The sequence below is a fragment of the Mesocricetus auratus genome, unplaced genomic scaffold (assembly GCF_017639785.1).
Source record: "Mesocricetus auratus isolate SY011 unplaced genomic scaffold, BCM_Maur_2.0 Super-Scaffold_100045, whole genome shotgun sequence".
Taxonomy (NCBI): Eukaryota; Metazoa; Chordata; class Mammalia; order Rodentia; family Cricetidae; genus Mesocricetus; species Mesocricetus auratus.
The window spans coordinates 4,253,525-4,272,207 of record NW_024429222.1 but is presented as its reverse complement, the minus strand read 5'-3'; the positions used below and the strand labels follow the sequence as shown (position 1 = coordinate 4,272,207).

Sequence of the window (18,683 nt, the reverse complement as noted above, 5' to 3'; positions counted from 1 at the left end):
GTTTAGTCCTTCGGGCGCAGGACTTCGGGAACCTCAGCGAGCGGAAATCCCGAGGCGGGAGGAGATCTAGGCTAAGCCGAGGACCAAGTCTCAGATTCGCGGGCGTCTAAGCCCGGAAGAGGGATTGCAGGGCCCGGATTCCTGGGTCCCATGAGCGGGTAAGGGAGGCTGTTACCCAGCTCTGGGAGGTAGAGATAGGGCGAAAAGTTTGGGCGCCGCGCGTGGCAAGTGTCGGAAAAGTGAAGGCGAGCTGCGGCGTAGCTAGGGGGCAGCGGACAGGACCCCCTCCCCTCTCACTCACTCCCGGCTCAGGGAAGCCACCTCGCCGCAGACAAGGAAGCGGCTAAAATAGGGAGCAATGGGGTCCTGGGTATGTAGGGTCCGGCTTCAGCTGCACCTCCCAGGCCGGGGGCGCGCTTCCTAGCACAGGATTAGCGGCGCCCCTCCCCTCCCTCCCGCCGAAGCTGAACTCGGACCCAGGCAGGTCCCTGCTCTCCACCCGCCCCGGGCTTGGCGGCGCCACGGTGGCCGCCGCCTCCCCGCGGAGTGACGCGCCCTGCAGCCAACCGGGGCGGCCGGGGGGAGGTTCGGGAGGGGTCCTGGGCGGAGCCGAGCCGCCCCCTTATCCCACGGGCTCGGGGCGCTTCTCCCGAAAACTTCAGCCCTAATTGTCCCGGGAATGTCCGAGGTAGAGAAAGGGAGCTAAGGAGCCAGCCAGAGGCTGGAGGAGCGCAGCTCCCAGGCAGGGAGTAGATGGGGTGGCTAGAAAACTGCCCCTCCCCCCAGGCCCCCAAACCGTCACGTTCCCAAACCTTTCCTGGGTCCTCTTCTCCGCACCCCCGCGAGCCCGGGATCCTGGGAATGGAGAACTCTGGGCGAAGAATCTCCGAGCCAGGCGGCGGGCAGGCGGGAGGGAGGCCCGGCAGCAGGCGGGAGGCGGACCGGCGTGGGGCTGGCTCTTCCCCACTCGCTTATTTTTTTTTTACGAGGGTGGGGGTGGGCTGCTTTCTGGTAGCTCTTAAAGAAACGAAGGAACACTCACGAAATGGGACGTTCTCCCCACTCCACCCCCCAATCCCGCCACGGGACTCCCTCCCCCCGCGGACCGGCACGCAGCGCGGGAGTTGGGAAGTTCGCCGCGCGCCCGCAGCCTGGGTCCCCAGCCCCCGCCGCCAGCCCCACCCCCACGCGGCCCTGCTCCGCTAGGCTCCGGGGCGGGCATGCTAATTCGGGTCGGCCCAGCCCGGGATGGAGGGCGGGGGAGGGGGGAGGGGAACGAGCGGGGGGCGCCGGCCGGGGCGCCGGGCGCGCAGTGGCGAGGAGGCAGGCCCCCGGCGGCCGGGCCTCGGAGTCCCGGGCGGTCGCCAAGAGGGTTAACCCAGAGTCGGGCGGCGCGGCGCGCAGAGCCAGCCCCGCGGCCGGCTTATTGGGCCAGCGCGCGGAGAGACAGGGGTCTGCAGCAAATCACGAACTAATTGATTAAGGCGAGCGGGTTTGAATAGCGCTGGCCCGGTGCCAATCGCCTTTCAAAGAGCCCCTCTATGATTAATCGCAATGCATTATTGATAATCATAATTATAGCAGGACACATGCGCGCTGTGCCCGGGGCCGGGGAGCCGGGGAGGGGGCGGGCGGGCCGGCGGGCGGGGGGAGCCGCCGCCGCCGCCGCTCGATTTCCGTAATTTTGAGAAGATTTTTTTTTAGTAATTTTTTATTCTGCCCCAGCTGATGTTTGAGCCAGCATGTCGCGGAGGAAGCAAGCGAAGCCTCAACATTTCCAATCCGACCCCGAAGTGGCCTCGCTCCCCCGGCGAGATGGTGAGTGCTCCGGCCCGCGCCGCGGACACACAGACACACGCACTCACACGCACACTCGGACCCACGCACACGCGGCGGGCCCCGCGCCCACCGCCGCTCTCGCCTTCTGCGCTCGGCGCGTCTGATTTTATTTCATGCTTCCTCGATTTCAATTTGCCGGCCGGGTTTCCCCCCCTGCCCCGGGAGAGCCAGCCCATCCCGGCTGGAGCTTTCCGGAGTTCCGTGTCCTCGGCTGGGCGGAGCAGGGTCGGCCGGCCTCTCTCCTCCGCCCCGCCGGTCCGAGGAGCCCGGGCCACACAACCCGGCCGCCCCAGGGGCGATCGCGCGGGCAGAGGCCGGCCGTGGCTGCCCATGCGAGGTCCCTCGTGCTCCCCGCGCGGCCAACGGGTCCCCGGTCTGGGCCTCTGTCGCCTGGGCCTCTCAGCCCAGCCCGGCCGCCAGCGTTAGAGAAGTTTACTTCGTGCGGGTGGCTGAACGCGGAGCGCGTGGGGAGCTCGCTGCAGCCCCTCCCCACTCTCTGGTTCCCACTCGGCTAGCGAGCGAAATGTGCCGTCTTTGGGGGTTCCGACCTGTGAGAAGTGGGGACTGGTGTGGAGGAGTGGCATGCCGGGGTCGCGGCCACAGAGTGCTGCCGGTCGCCCTGGAGACTGGGTTTATGGACGGGGGAAGTGTCGCGGTCCGGCTTCCCAAGTTTCTCCCCACACCGTTTCTCCCGACATTTACACCCACAACCCCTCAAATTCGGGCTTGGGTGTGTGCTCCCCACCGAGTCCCGTCCTTTCGAACCGGTCCTGGAAAGGGTCGTTCGTGGGACACTCTCTCGGGTCTTGGGGTTAATGCGCCAGATCCCTGAAGCGAGCAGGCGACGGAGGCAGGGTCCGGAAAGGAATGGACAAGTCGGGAAAAGTTTGTGTGCTGGGGAGAGGAGGACTATGGCCTAGAGTAGGAGACACCCGGGCAGGGAACTGGGGCCAGGGGGGGAAGACCCCCTCCGACCCCAGCGTGACCTGAGCTGAGTCAGGGCAGAGTTTCCGAGCTCCCAGGCCGGAGGCTCCGCTCGGTTCCCGGGTCACCCGGCGCTGTGCCGGACTCTGCTGCATGAGCCCGCAGCTACTGCTGCCCCTCGGGATCCTCAGTCCCGGGAGGCGTTGCGGGGTGTGGAGGTGGGAGCTACACCCCAGCAGAGCTCCGAAGCGTGACCTGAGATCCGCACCTCTGCCCGCTCCGCTTTGCGGACGGCTGAGCCCCACGTCGCAGGCTCCTTCCCCAGAGGCCTGACTCTGAGCAGCTCTGGGTGCGGGGACGCGCAGGCAGAGCCCCGGCGAGAAGGGGCCGGCGCTCCCTTCCTCCTCGCTGTTGGGAGAGAGAGGGCAGTCCTGGCGGGAGAGATACCTGGACATTTTTCGGGTGACCAGAAACCCACTAAGACAACTGTTTGCCCAGCACCTTCTGAAGCCTGAAGGCTTATCGGTTTCTGCTTCTCTAAGTTCTTCGGAAAGATCCCCTGAAACACCCGGCTTCCCACCCCAAAAGAACCGGTTCCAGAGTAAAGCCAGATGCGATTAACCAAGGCCGCAGCGACCACTCGGACTATTTTTGTGGGTTTCTCAGCTAGTTTCCTAGGCCTCCTGCCGCCCCCACGCCAATCTTCCCTCAAGTTTCTGATGAGGCTTACTGTTAAAGTTAACAATTTGCATGCGAAAAAAAAAAACAATTAGGGAGGAGAGAGGTTTTTTAAATTTTGTAAATTTGTACTGATTGTTTACATTTTCCACGCAAAATTTTCAAAAGGAGCAACCACCAGATCGGGCTTCGGAAGAAATGATACTTGCTAGTTCCCCGCTTTGAGTCTGGATCTGGAATTTTTAATAGTTAAGGTTTCTCATAAAGCGATAGCATTAAAGGAGTTCACTACCTCTTACTGTTATTATTTATTAGTACAATTTTTTTAGTTTATTTGAGCTTTGAGGTAAGTTAATTAAGGAACTGAAGCAAGTTTCCTTTCTTTCTCTTTCTTCTTTTTCACTTAATTTCTCCTTTTTTCCTTCCTAAAAGCTAGTTCATTGTCCACAAAGCAGTGATTATTCTGAGCACCCTAGGAAACACCCCTCCCAGGCCCTTTTCTCACTCCCTCCTTTTCTTCAGTAGTAATAGTTTTAGGTTATGACTGTTTTTACATGGTTGAACAATAAGTTGGGAAGAAGTTGCCTAGAGGGTAGGTTTTGTAATAGGGTTACAGGATTTAGTGGGCTGTAATAGTACTCCTACACAGGAGCCCTCCCCACCAGCTGACGGTCAGGAGGGCCTCCCATACCCCGGTTCTTTTCATTCGGGAACTGTTGTGAGAGAGATAGAAATGAAAGCTCATGACATAGCTCAGGTTTGCTCTAAAAAGTCAGCTTTTTGCAGAGCCCAGCAATCTCCATCCATTTCCCTACACAGAATGGGCGCTTGAGAAGGCGCTGCTGGACGTCTCATGTTTTTACTTTGGAAGGCAATCCCCTACCTAAATGCCAACCTTACTTTTTCTTCTATCACAAGAGAGGTTTGCTGTAGCAAATGGAATACCAGATATTAGCAGAGTAAATCTGATTTATGCCCTTTTCCCATGTTGTCCCTCAAACCGTCTGACCCAGAGCAAAACCTAGAAAAGTTTGCAGACCCACCCATAGTGGTCCTGAAGCCGCCATCCTCCTGTTGGGTTGTATGCCCTCATTCGAGTGGATGTAGTATATGCTGTGTGTGAGTTTTACAGAGTAAGTCATGCCATGCTAAGTAGCCTTTCCAGCAGCTTCATTCGAAGTTTTGTTTTGTTTTAAGGATGATTTAGCTGATCTTAAAACATTGATAATTTATTCTACTTGGGTATTTTATGGTTTTTTTTCCTGTTTCTTATGAAACCAGGGTTATGGTAAGTAGGATTCATATCTTAAAAGATATTCAACAAGTCTCAAATTAGTTGTAGCAAGATAACTGGCCTTGGAAAGATTATTTACCAAGATAGATAATCCTTGGAAAAGGGAGTGTGTGAATCTAATGATTTAATATGTGGTTACTTTTCTGTAAGTTTGGATTTCCTCCGTGTGTGTGTGTGTGTGTGTGTGTGTGTGTGTGTGTGTGTGTGTGTGTCAGTCACTCCTTTTGGCGATGGTTTCAATATTCTTGCAGCTACATGGAAGCCCCATTCTGACTTCATTCGTTTTAAGTATTCTTGTTGCTCAGCTTTTTAAGGAAAGGATAACATTGGAAGAAAAATTTTTAAAAAACGTCAAAAATTGCAGCTAAAACATTGACTCTGAGAAGTACCCTGAAACCCCCTCTTACTCATATTAATAAAGAAATTCTATTATTTATCAAAGTAATTTACTCATTGTAAGCAGCTTAATGGCCGCACATTGATTTCTGGGCCCCAAAGGTTAGAGAGAACTATAATGAATAGCTTTAAAAAAAATCTGACACCTGCAAGATAAGGGGGGTTGGAAAGAATTCATGTTTAATCTAGCCTATTTTTAAGTTTGGGGAAATAGAAGATTCTGGATGATAAAAAGTGAACTGCTTTTTTGTTGATTTGTTTTTTGAAATTTGCTTCAGACTGCAGATACTTTCTAAAATGTTGGAAACAAACACGTAACAAAAGAACCAGGCAGGAGATAAAATGTGTGAAGGTGGCTTTTGGTACTGAGCATTTGGTGGTGTGGTTACATCCAGTTTCCACAATGGCTCCTGAGTGCAAGTTTCAAACTATAGGGTGCTCTTTGGGAAGATTTCTTTTCTCTACGTTCGGAAGCTTCAAGTTGTCTTTTACCAACAGTCTCCTTCCTTCAAAAGGCAAAAGCCCAAGTGTTTAGTTTTTTGTTTTTTGTTTTTCCTGGTTGAGAATCTGGAGGGCGTGGGGGGAGGGATTCAGGCAGGTTCCTGGTTTCCAAACTTAGCCAAACTCAGTGAGTAGTAACCAGAAAAACGAAATTCTTCTACAACTTAAACATGGTTTTCCTACCACAGTCCCTAGTGCAGAAAGCCTGTGTTCCAAAATGTTCTTAGAGGAGAAGAGAATTCTCGCCTGAGACTTGACACCCCTCCCCCGAGGAGAAGAAAAAAGTTTGTGCCATGTGTGTATGGAGCTGTTTTCACCTTTGCCAGCCTCCTCCCCTGCAAAGGTGACAAGGTCCAGATCATAATATGTCCTTCAGTGTCTTCCCAGTGACCCCCAATTTGAGTCTTGCTAGTCACTTAGCAGGAAGTTAGTAGTTTATTTTAGTTTCTCCTTATCAGCTTGGCTCCTTTTCCTAACCTTATTCCCCTACCACCCCCAGATGCCAGACCCCCAAAGGGGAAGATTGACAGGTAGTTCCCATAGCTCAGCTTCACCCTCCAACAACAGGGATTTAGTTTCTTGTGAGTTTGCCAATGTTTGTGTAGTCAGCGTTTAGATCTCGCCTTAAGGAGTCTCTCTTTTACGCGTCACTGGAATAGGAAAGCCACAAAGCACTTTTTGAACAAACCCTTGCAGTTGGAACCCCATCTAGTGTTCAGTTTGATTCAGCCACAGGGAAGACATTTTCCCCTTTTATTTATTGTGAGCAAGAGGTGGGCCGGATCCAGAGCTTTCAGTGGAGTGTCTTGTCCATGTTGGTTTTTTTTTTTTCAGAGATTTCTCTTTGCATATTTTCACATAATCAGAGCCGGCACTGTAAACTTCAAGGAGGCCAGTTAGTTTGTCATTTGGTTGCATACTGCCTAAAGAGAACTTCAGACATACTGAAAACAGGCACAGTATATGTTGTGTTTACAGTTTTTCTGGAGCCTTAACTGGAACATTTAGAGTCTGTCTTTAAAAAGATATAGGATCACTCAATCAATTACGTTTGTGATCGCCTTTGCAAGTAGGTCCATGGGAAGCAACAGCCTGTTAAAATTTGGGGCCCCAACCCCACTATTGTTTGAATTCTATTAAGAAATGCTAATGTAGGCTTAAGGTAATGGGAAGTAGAGGCAAGGGCCTTTCTAAAGAGCTCCAAAAAAGAAAACTAAATCTGGTAGAGCCTGGTGGCTGGTTTCTAGGCTTGTTTTGTTTTGTTTTTCTTCCTTTCCTGCCTGGCTGAACCTTTCTACAAGACATAGTTTTATTTCGTTTTCTGGGTAGACAGACAGGCTGCAACACTTCAGTTTTCTGCTTCCGAGTCTGCTGTGTTTGGTTCAGAGGATGAAAAAGTGACAAATTTGAATTGGGTACCTAAATAGTTCACCAAGAGCTTAAACATCTGGAATTTTAGTGTCAATTTGGTACATACCTCCTGCCTCCAAAAAAAAACAAAAAAGAACAGAAATTCTAAGCATCTTTTTTTCTGTTTGCTGAGAAAAAAAGCTCTTGCTTCGTAAATGTTCCTACCTGACTGGAATTACAAAATTAATGTGAATGCAAAATCCATCCGAAAGAATCTGGAATGTGATTTTTCACCACAATAGGAGGAAGAAGGCAACTGTAGTTACTATAATGAGGTCACCAGTTGCTGTCCTGTCTAGCAGATTATTGAGAGAGATACAAGATAACAGAGGATAGGATCAGAAAAATGAATTAGAACGTGTGTGCGTGCGCGCGCTTACGCGCGCCCTCGTGCCTGTGCCTGTTAGTGTGTGCGCGCCCACGTGTGCCTGCCTGCCTGCCTGTTATCTAATTGCAACTTAAAGTATTCCTTTTAGCAGTTGAGGCTGAAGACTCATGCTGGTTTCCTGGCCTGTCTTCTTTCTTTTTAAGCTGCTTCACTGGAATTGAGTTCACAATGCAGATGGGTTTTAAAGTTAGGCATTTTAGAGTATAGCAACACCTGCTTCTTGAAGTGAGCCAAAATAGATACCAGGATTTTGGGGGGTGGGGGCAGCATGTTCATAAACATCAGGAAATTAAATTAGTTGATTGTACAGTGAGATCAAATGTCCACTTACTAAATCGTGAAAAATCAAAGCTCAAATATGGCCAACTTTGTAATAGGCTCTCTCAGGAGCAAACAGGCATTTATTTTTAAGCATCTCTATTTTCCATCCTGTTAGCATAATCCTAAATATGAAAATGTTCAGGTTGAAAAACTTGAAAATTCTCAAGTGAGTCTTCAAAGCAGCACGGATGCAGAAACCCAGTGCAGGGAGTAATACTCCTTTAAGCCCTCCAAAGTAACCTTCCTCTTATTTTTTTTCTATATATTATGAGAATATTAGAAGCATGCAAGTTATAAAGAATTAAGATGCACTTTAACCGTGAACACAGATGTGCTAAATATTTGAAGCAACCACATTGTAATGTGTACAATTGATGAAGTCAGTTTTCTGATTTCCCTTGCTAGTTATTTAGTTCTGAATCTGTCATTATTTGTCTAAGCCCAGCTGACCAAGCAAAACTGTGTTTTAAAGTGGCTTTATGTTTTGATAAATGTGAGCTGGTTGAAAAGTATTTTCCACTGAATGCAGAGCTTAATAGAACATGCTGACATAATAGTTTTAATGCATTTTGTTGAAAATGTGTGAACAAACAGAATAGCTTTTGTTCCTTCATAATTGGCTGTAAAAGTAGATGGAAACATAACCATTACATATGGAAATGTGCAAAGAGAAAGAAATAACATTTCTGTTGAATATATTAGGAATTGCATTTCCTAGTTTAAAATAAGCGTCTGAAATGGATGCATCATTTAAAATCAGTTGTCAAAATACGAAGCTTTAAACGAAATTTTTGTCACATCATTTTTGTCCCAAGTGAAGCAGTGTAACTTTAGCAAATTTCATTTAATATTTTGTTTGTATTATTCCAAGGCAGGAGGAGAGACAGAAAGTGCTTAAAACAGCACCTTCAGTGTGCATGGGAATCTGGTGCCAATTAGGATGATTAAACATTAAATTAAAACTGGATCATTATCGGTATTTTCTGCTACAACTGCGATTTGTTTGGTGTTGTTAATGCATTTTGCACTATAACCCTGTGTAGATTTAAAGATGGGGATTAGGAAAGCTGGCTTATTAAGTATAACTTAGCTACTAAAATACCACTCCCAGTGAGGAGAGCATGCATACGTTCATTTGGCTTTGGTGTTCATTTCGCTTTGGCGTACTTCACCAGGGGCCCTAATGGACTTCCGCGCCACTCCAGGCAGATAGAGTTAAGGAATTTTCACAAGTGACTGTTTAGGTGTTAATTGTATTTTCTGAAATGCAAAATTCTTCAAGCTTGTTAGATGCTTAATCCAAAAAAGGTAACCTCTGGCTCTTTTGAGTGGACCCTGAGTTGTGGGAGGGGGGTGCAGCATCTTGATTTTGTATGCAGTCATATCTGCAATTACTTTTTTTTTCTCCTGCAAGTTTTCTAGAAGATTCAATTTGGAAGTCATGGAAACTACCTATTATCTGATTCAGCTTTGTAAAAAAGCATGCAGGGAGGTAATCCTTGAATTAAACAGTTTTTTTCACAGCCTTCGGAGATGACCACACACCATTTGTACAACAGAAGTTGGTGTTCCCCATGCTGAGCAAACAAGGGGACGCCATCCTGTCTTTGAATAGAATGTTAGCTTGGAGTTGGCGATTTTGATGTTTAATTTACAAATGGATCTTAGTGAGAAGACATCTGAGCAACCAGTGAAGACAAACAAGAAATCTTGGGATTTATTTATATATGTGTATGAAAGGATACGGTACAATCTGTTAAACAGTTGATAACAGTAAGAAACAAAGCATTTTTAACGACATCCAGGCAAGAATTGGCAAACTTTCCTGCAAGCCGGATGCTTGAAGGATGGGAGCACTACTCATCACATTCTTCTTCCATTCGTGTTTAGCAACACCCTAGATACCATGGCAAATTTTATAGACAAAAAGACCACTTTTGAGGAGGTATTTAGAACATTGACACTTGGAGCACGGTGATGGCATAGATAGTCTTTGGCTATGAGAATTATCACCAGGGCCCATTCCTGAATTTGAAAAATAAATGTGTTGGGGGTGATATATAGGTACCAGACAGGCCAGTGAGGGATTATGCTCCTGTGTTCTCTCTCTCTCTCTCTCTCTCTCTCTCTCTCTCTCTCTCTCTCTCTCTCTCTCTCTCTCTCTCTCTCTCTCTCTGTGTGTGTGTGTGTGTGTGTGTGTGTGTGTGTGTGTGTCTTCGTCTTCTCTTTTGAAGCCAACAGGTCTGTTTCTGAACTGTGTTTGTTGTTTGTCCCTCACCACTCAGCCTGGGCTCAGGTTCCAGGCAGGGGCTTGAGGTGACTCTGGAGTCATCCATCCCCAGCTAGGTGATAGGCATTTTTCCCCCTTGTCAACAACTGATTGGAACCTGAATGACTACAAATTAGTTTAGTGACAGAACAAACTGTCACAGATATCTTTGCATCAGTTGAAAATGAATAAGGTTGACAGGAACTCAGGAGCCTAATAAGTCGTCAGCCTGCTGGAGGGACCCTCTCCCGGCAAGTAGACAATCAGTGTATAAAATATTGGAAATCAATATTTCGCTATGGAATTTCATTATGTACCAATGTCCTCCCTTCATGGTATTTTATATTTTGATGAATTATCTAAAGGCCATAACTATCCAAGATGCCAGCTGGATCGGTGTCCCTGAATATCCCTGGTAACACAATCTGGCTTTCAGGGTCTACATTTGGAGTCTCCCAGATAGAAAACATTTATGATCTTTTCTCTTTCAAGTCATTTCTGACAACTTGTCCTGGCTTCATTCTTAACCCTGCACCTTTTGATGTTTCTAGGGGACACAGAGAAGGGTCAACCAAGTCGCCCCACTAAGAGCAAGGATGCCCATGTCTGTGGCCGGTGCTGTGCTGAATTCTTTGAATTATCAGATCTTCTGCTCCACAAAAAGAACTGCACTAAGAACCAATTAGTTCTGATCGTCAATGAAAGTCCAGCCTCCCCACCCAAAACCTTCCCTCCTGGCCAGTCTCTCAGTAATCCCGATGAGCAAATGAAAGAGGCAGTAAACAAGACCGACCAAGAAGACTGCAGCAACCTTTCAGAACACAAGGGACTTGACAGGGAAGAGTCCATGGAGGTGGACGCCACAGTTGCCGCCACCACCAGCAGCAGCAGCACGTTGAGCGGCGTCACCAACGTCACCACCCCAAGCTGCCACGGCAGCTCCTCCGCGGGTACCTCAGCAATCACAACCTCTCTACCTCAACTCGGGGACCTGACGACACTGGGCAACTTCTCGGTGATCAACAGCAACGTCATCATCGAGAACCTGCAGAGCACCAAGGTGGCTGTGGCCCAGTTCTCCCAGGAAGCGAGGTGTGGGGGGGCCTCCGGAGGCAAGCTGGCCATCCCAGCCCTCATGGAGCAGCTCCTAGCCCTGCAGCAGCAGCAGATCCACCAGCTGCAGCTCATAGAGCAGATTCGTCACCAAATACTGCTGCTGGCTTCTCAGAACGCAGACCTGCCAACATCCTCTAGTCCTTCTCAAGGTACTTTACGAACATCTGCCAACCCCTTGTCCACATTAAGTTCCCATTTGTCTCAGCAGCTGGCGGCGGCAGCTGGATTAGCACAGAGCCTTGCTAGCCAATCTGCCAGCATCAGCGGTGTGAAACAGCTCCCCCCAGTCCAGCTACCTCAGAGCAGCTCCGGCACCATCGTCCCGCCCAGCGGTGGCACTTCTCCCAACACGAGCATAGTGACGACGACGGCAGTCCCCACCCCATCCTCAGAGAAGGTGGCTTCCAGTGCTGGTGCCTCCCATGTCAGCTCTCCGCCAGTCTCAGCGTCATCCTCACCAGCATTCGCAATAAGCAGCCTGTTGAGTCCTGCATCTAACCCACTTCTACCTCAGCCCACCCCAGCTAACGCTGTTTTCCCCAGCCCTTTGCCCAACGTTGGAACAACTGCAGAGGACTTAAACTCCCTGTCTGCCTTGGCCCAGCAAAGAAAAAGCAAGCCACCAAATGTCGCTGCCTTTGAAGCAAAAAGTACTTCAGACGAGACGTTCTTTAAACACAAGTGCAGGTTCTGTGCAAAGGTCTTCGGGAGTGACAGTGCCTTGCAGATTCACCTGCGCTCCCACACCGGAGAGAGGCCCTTCAAGTGCAACATCTGTGGGAACAGGTTCTCCACCAAGGGGAACCTGAAAGTCCACTTCCAGCGCCACAAAGAGAAGTACCCCCACATCCAGATGAACCCCTACCCTGTACCGGAGCACTTGGACAACATCCCCACGAGCACCGGCATCCCCTATGGCATGTCCATCCCCCCAGAGAAGCCAGTCACCAGCTGGCTAGACACCAAGCCGGTCCTGCCCACTCTGACCACTTCCGTCGGCCTGCCATTGCCCCCAACCCTCCCAAACCTCACTCCCTTCATCAAGACGGAAGAGCCAGCCCCCATCCCTATTAGCCATTCTGCTGCCAGCCCCCAAGGCTCAGTCAAAAGTGACTCTGGAGCACCTGATTCGGCCACAAAAAACCCAAGTGGGCTCCCAGAGGAAGCTGAAGGGTCTGCTGTGCCACCCTTCTGTGGAAAAAGTGAAGACACTGGCGTGACCGCCGGCTCAGTCCCAACAGCAGGCAGCAGCACCCTGAGTTCCCCAGGGGCTGACTGTGGCCCCGGAGGGGCCACCTTCACCAACCCTTTGTTGCCACTCATGTCTGAGCAGTTCAAGGCCAAGTTTCCTTTTGGGGGACTCTTAGATTCAGCCCAGGCCTCAGAGACATCCAAGCTGCAGCAGCTGGTGGAAAACATTGACAAGAAGGCCGCTGACCCCAATGAGTGTATCATCTGCCACCGGGTTCTCAGCTGCCAGAGCGCCTTGAAAATGCACTACCGGACGCACACTGGGGAGAGGCCCTTCAAGTGTAAGATCTGCGGCCGGGCTTTCACCACGAAAGGGAACCTTAAGACCCACTACAGTGTCCACCGGGCTATGCCCCCACTCAGAGTGCAGCACTCCTGCCCGATCTGCCAGAAGAAGTTCACAAACGCAGTGGTCCTTCAGCAGCACATCCGAATGCACATGGGAGGCCAGATCCCCAATACCCCAGTCCCTGACAACTACCCAGAGTCCATGGAGTCTGACACAGGCTCCTTTGATGAGAAAAATTTCGATGACTTAGACAACTTCTCAGATGAGAACGTGGAAGATTGTCCCGAGGGCAGCATCCCGGACACACCCAAGTCAGCTGATGCTTCCCAAGACAGCCTGTCATCGTCACCTCTGCCCCTCGAGATCTCGAGCATCGCTGCTTTGGAAAATCAAATGAAGATGATCAACGCCGGCCTGGCAGAGCAGCTGCAGGCCAGCCTGAAGTCAGTGGCGAATGGGTCCGTGGAAGGGGACGTGCTGACCAATGACTCATCCTCAGTGGGTGGCGATATGGAGAGCCAGAGTGCCGGCAGTCCCGCCATCTCAGAGTCTACCTCTTCCATGCAGGCTCTGTCCCCATCCAACAGCACCCAAGAGTTTCACAAGTCACCCAGTGTTGAGGAGAAGCCACAGAGAGTGGGACCAGGTGAGTTTGCCAATGGTCTGTCTCCCACCCCAGTGAATGGGGGTGCTTTGGACTTGACCTCTAGTCATTCAGACAAAACCATCAAAGAAGAGTCTCTGGGAATCCTCTTCCCTTTCAGAGACCGGGGTAAATTTAAAAACACTGCTTGTGACATTTGTGGCAAAACCTTTGCTTGTCAGAGTGCCTTGGACATTCACTACAGAAGTCATACCAAAGAGAGACCGTTCATTTGCACAGTTTGCAATCGTGGCTTTTCCACAAAGGGTAATCTGAAGCAGCACATGTTGACACATCAGATGCGGGATCTGCCGTCACAGCTCTTTGAGCCCAGTTCCAACCTCGGCCTCAATCAGAACTCTGCGGTGATTCCCGCCAACTCATTGTCATCTCTCATCAAAACGGAGGTCAACGGCTTTGTGTACGTTTCTCCTCAGGACAGTAAGGATGCCCTCACTAGTCTTGTCCCTTCGGGGCCTCCGTCATCCTCTTCAACATCCCCAGTTCTACTCCCAGCTCTGCCCCGGAGAACTCCCAAACAGCACTATTGTAACACATGTGGTAAAACCTTCTCTTCCTCGAGTGCCCTGCAGATCCACGAGAGAACTCACACTGGCGAGAAACCCTTTGGTTGCACTATCTGTGGAAGAGCATTCACGACAAAAGGCAATCTGAAGGTACCTGCTCCGTGTGTACCCCACTACCCCGCAGCCCTGTCTCATGCCCTTGATGGTAGTGCATGCTCCCGGAGCCCTGAGCTGCATAGTCGGGGGACCAGCTTAACGCATGCACGCAGCTTACGGGGAGGGGGTGATGAGGGAGCCTTATTAGGGTCAGGATCATGGCAGGGACAAGAGCAGCCTGTAGCTTGCTGCGTGTCATCACGCCTTGAATAATTTGGTACCCAAGTAAAGCAGCAGCCTTTCTCTGCTGTCTTGCTAAGTGCACCAAATGAATTGCTTTACCTACCAAATCAGACAGCCTGGCGTTGCCATGGGGTATTGATTAAAGACCTCCGTGTGGCCTGCATACTGCCCATATCACTTAATAATTATGGCTCTCTTCGGCGTATGCAGCTATTTTTCATAACCGCAGTCTAGCGTGGTTTGTTTTTCTAGAAACAGTAACATCACTCCTGCTAATGGGCATTATGATAATTGATTGCACGACATTTCCTACTGATATGTGTTGGAAATAAAGCAAATATGCTCGTTCTAGAGCAACAGTTGAGCACTCTCACTGTGTACATTTTTCTGTTGACAGAGTATTTCTCTGGAGGTTGCTGCCAGCAATGTGAAATGAATAATTACTTTCTGGGTTTTCTCTCTCTGTGCAGGCCCTCCAATGGGCAATCAGTGAGGGCTACTTTCTTCCCATCTGAAAAGGACATTTACAGGGTAAAGGGTGTCAGATACAATACTTGCCACTGCAATGAGAGTGGACATAACAATTCTAACCCTGAAAGGCACTGTCTGCGACCGCCTGGCTTGCTTGAGGCCATTATAAGCTAAATACGGGTAATAAAAAAAGAGTAAGTAAGGCTTCTCTGCCCAGAAGAGGAGAGCCAGCCGAGGGCTGAGAGAGAGAACACGTTATTACTAGACCCTGGGAGTGGATGGTTCCTGGTACCTCTTCCCCCCGTCTGTCATGTAATAAGAATAGACGTTTAGGCCACTTGCTATGTCAAGTGTTGGGATTTGACTTGAGACAGATTCAGCTATTAAGCTTCTGTCTCTCTCTCTCTCTCTCTCTCTCTCTCTCTCTCTCTCTCTCTCTCTTTTCTTCTCTCTTCCCCAATCCACATCACAGGTTCACATGGGCACACACATGTGGAACAGCACCCCTGCACGTCGGGGCCGTCGGCTCTCCATGGATGGCCCCATGACATTTCTAGGAGGCAATCCTGTCAAGTTCCCAGATGTCAAGTTCCCAGAAATGTTCCAGAAGGATCTGGCGGCAAGGTCAGGAAGTGGGGATCCATCCAGTTTTTGGAATCAGTACACAGCAGCACTATCCAACGGGTTGGCCATGAAGGCCAACGAGATCTCTGTCATTCAGAACGGTGGCATCCCTCCAATTCCTGGAAGCCTGGGCAGCGGGAGCAGTTCACCTATCTGCGGGCTGACAGGGAATGTGGAAAAGCTGGGGAATTCCGAACCCAGTGCTCCTCTGGCTGGCCTGGAGAAAATGGCGAGCAGCGAGAATGGAACCAACTTCCGCTTCACCCGCTTCGTGGAGGACAGCAAAGAGATAGTCACAAGCTAAAGCTGCCAGAGCGTTTCCACTCAGAACGCTGCCCGAGGTGGCCTCCGCCCCAGCCCCTTACCTTCTGCCCCTGGGACTATGAACTACATTATGAAGACATTCTTTTGTACTTTGTTCAACCTCTAGAGTTCTAAGAAAGCTTATTTATTAGTGCTATAACCTTGCTTTGCAAACAGATCGCAAGCATTAACTTTGGTCTTCTGTATTTTGGACTAAATACTAATGGACTAGAGTGCTATAAGCTTGCTGTAACATTTATGGCAATTGCAAGTTGCCCTGCTAGGCAGTCTTAATCTGGCATTAACTTATTTTCTATATCCAGTTTAATATGAATCTGGTGTTGATGCAATGCCTCCGTGATGCGTTAGATCTCTAATAAAGTCTGTATATAAATGTACACTTTGATCCTGCTGGAAAATTTTATCAGTAAACACATTGTCTAATCTTTCCAAACAGATTGAAGGGAAGGACTTTAAGTACAGGCTGAATATTTGAAAGGTTTGGGTTTTTTGTTTGTTTGTTGTTTGTTTTGGTTTTGTTTTCATTTTTATTCTGAACTTCAACCTGCCTTTTTTGTTATTTTATAGAGTTAACCATTTCCGTTTTGAACTGCTATTTGTATTGTGCTTTTTACTTGAGTCGTCTTCAATGTTAATAAGTTTCTGTACAGTAATAAGCACGCAGAATTCTTTAGAGGGAAAAAATAACCACAAGTGTTGTTTTGGTAGTTGAAACTGAGACTTAGCATTTTTGCCTTGTAGGGTATATTCACAGTAGAAAACGTGTGCTGGAATTTCACAATGCTGCTAACAATAGCATCTTGAACAACCTTCAGTGGAGAAATGTAGATGCTCTTGTATATACAATAAGAAATATCACTTTCATTAAAATGTACATATATCCCTTACAAGAGCAAATGCTTCTTGATCGAGAGCAGGTATAGTGCTGGTTTATTTTGTATTAGGTATGGAAGAAAAAAAAATGGACTGTTACATGCACTTTCTTGGAAAGTTGAAAGGGGGGATTCCAATTTCTTTAACATTTAATACTAACAACAGAGATACTGTAATTTTACTCAAGTAATCAAATACATTTTTTTTTTTGCAACAGATAAAACAACATACCGTGTCTGTGTTTTTAGAGTGCATTTCTATTTAGCCAGGCCCCCTAAGGTAGTTTAACATTTCCCCAGGTAGCCTTAAATTGCATGGGTAAGCGAGTATCTCCTCTAAATAAGAAATAGTAAAAGACATAACAGGAATGGGCATGCATGGGCCTGCATTTTGTTTTAGTTTGGATTAATTTTTTTTCTGTTTTGTTGTTTTTGTTTGCTTGCTTGCTTTTGAGACCTGGCAATCTGTTTTTCCAATATCCACTTCTTGTTGGGAATGTATATTAGTCTCCACTTTTCTCCCTCTCCACCTCCCAAGGAAGGGGGGATGATACGCTATGGTTGGAGGCCTCATCCTGACAGGTAAGTTCCCCCCCGCAACGTGATCTGTGGACTTGATTTCAGTTTTAACCATTCTAGTTCCATTTCACTTGATTCTGTGGCCTGTTTTTTCAGGCAGCTGAGGGCCCGATTGCAGGAGAATTCCCCGTGCAGCAGGCTTCTATAACCTGACTCAGAAACTGGGCCTCAACCCAGGAGGTCAACGTTTTCTTTATTTAATTAGTCTTTTAGGCATTTAAAAACGCATGCACATTTAAAAGGGGGGAGGGGGGAGTCTATTTAGATCTGTAGGAGCAACTTGAAACATTTCACCATCCAAGTTCACCTAAGTGGTCTTCTTTTCTGTCTTTTGTTCTGGGGGCATGTTTTACTTCTACGCACAATTTTAGGGTGAGCAGTAGACCGGGTGGAGGTTGTCTGCTCAGGGGTCGATGAACTCTGTCTCAGGGAGGTGATGAATCTCATTGAATCTGGCTTTGCTCAGGTGAGGACTCCCAGCAGAAGCTCCCATCAGGCCTGGGTCATTCTTAGGCAACTCTGACTCTGGCCGCGCCTACCCAAGGTTTGTCCCCAGACCAAAGCTCAGAGAGCCACGAGGGCGCTTTAAGCGCCAACTCAGCCTCAGCGTCCTGCCAGGAGTTCGGGAAAGCCTCTGTCCTTGGATCTGACGTCGCGGGATGGGGCCCCCAAAACAGAGGGAGTGGGCACAGTGGGGGTACAGTGCGGATGGATGCCTTGGTTCCCGTTCACCTTCGGGGTCTTTCTGCCGCCATGCCTGCGACATTTTTTTCTCCAGGACTGAGCACCGAATGAAGAGGCCACACGCTCCTCTGTCGCGGAGATGACGGTGTCGCTGGTCTCGCGTGCAGAGGAGGGGTCGCGCGCAGCGCTCCTGGCCCCGGCACGAAGCCTGGGGGCGTCGGGGTGATTCCCGGGCTGCGGCCGCCGCGAGGGGCCAGGCAGGGACAGCGCCTCTGCCGCCCTCCCCGGCCACCGCGCGGCAGTTGGACTCGCTCTCCCTGGGTTGCCGCAGGCCCGCCGGGTCCCCAAGTCTCGCTGGCCGCGCTTTCCAGGGGGGCTGCGAGGCTGTTACAGCGAGGGAGCAGGGGCGGACGCTTTTCTTCTATCACTGGAACCTCCCTTCTAGCTTTTTCTGAAAGTAAGTTAAGGCGAGCTAAAGAAGCTTTAGGTTCACCCAGATTTTCGAAAGTCGCCTAGGCCCCCATGACAGGGTCTCTGCGCCCCTCCTCCCGCCTTTTGTCCGGACCTATCTGTGTATCGATTGACTATCATTATAATGTATCGATCACTACCTGTCCATTCCCCTCTACGTCCATTCCAACCCCATAAAGCGCGCAGCCCAGAAATAAACATGCTTGGCCTTTGATACTCGTACAGCAACTGGGTGGGTTCCCAGCAGAAGATGCGAGCGCGCCTTGCCCGTCTCCGATTTGGCTACTGAGCCTCCTCCTTTTGGAACTTGAGGGACAACCTGGTAGTTTGGAACCAGGTTGGCTGAACTAAGAAGGGTCGCTGCAGACTGGAACGACAATTTAAGTTCATAAAAATTTAAAACTAAAAGACTGACTTTGTTGACTTTTTTTAATGTAAATTGCTGAAGATACCCAAAATTCCATCAGTGCCAA

General features: G+C 49.3%; 1 protein-coding gene and 1 long non-coding RNA gene across 4 annotated transcripts in view; one reads left to right on the top strand and one right to left on the bottom strand.

Annotated features, from left to right (window-relative positions):
• The window catches only part of LOC106021873, an 88,065-nt gene extending 86,988 nt beyond the window's left edge, over positions 1-1,077 (bottom strand). The window contains exon 1 of one of the 2 annotated variants that reach the window (XR_005873018.1): positions 813-1,077. This is a non-coding gene — a long non-coding RNA (uncharacterized LOC106021873). The remainder of the gene's footprint in view (positions 1-812) is intronic. The other variant, XR_005873022.1, reaches the window with a different exon arrangement.
• On the top strand, positions 25-16,703 carry Sall1 (spalt like transcription factor 1). 2 transcript variants are annotated; one of them, XM_013119909.3, is made up of 4 exons: positions 25-158; positions 1,726-1,818; positions 10,572-13,996; positions 15,129-16,703. In XM_013119909.3, exons 2-4 carry the CDS (start codon positions 1,743-1,745, stop codon positions 15,582-15,584), a joined length of 3,957 nt encoding a protein of 1,318 aa, XP_012975363.1. In that variant the 5' UTR covers positions 25-158; positions 1,726-1,742; the 3' UTR covers positions 15,585-16,703. The 2 variants fall into 2 exon arrangements, with proteins under 2 accessions (XP_012975363.1, XP_005079221.1); XM_005079164.4 differs by lacking the exon at positions 25-158 and having other exon boundaries at positions 1,637-1,818.
• Positions 16,704-18,683: the final 1,980 nt, after the last annotated feature.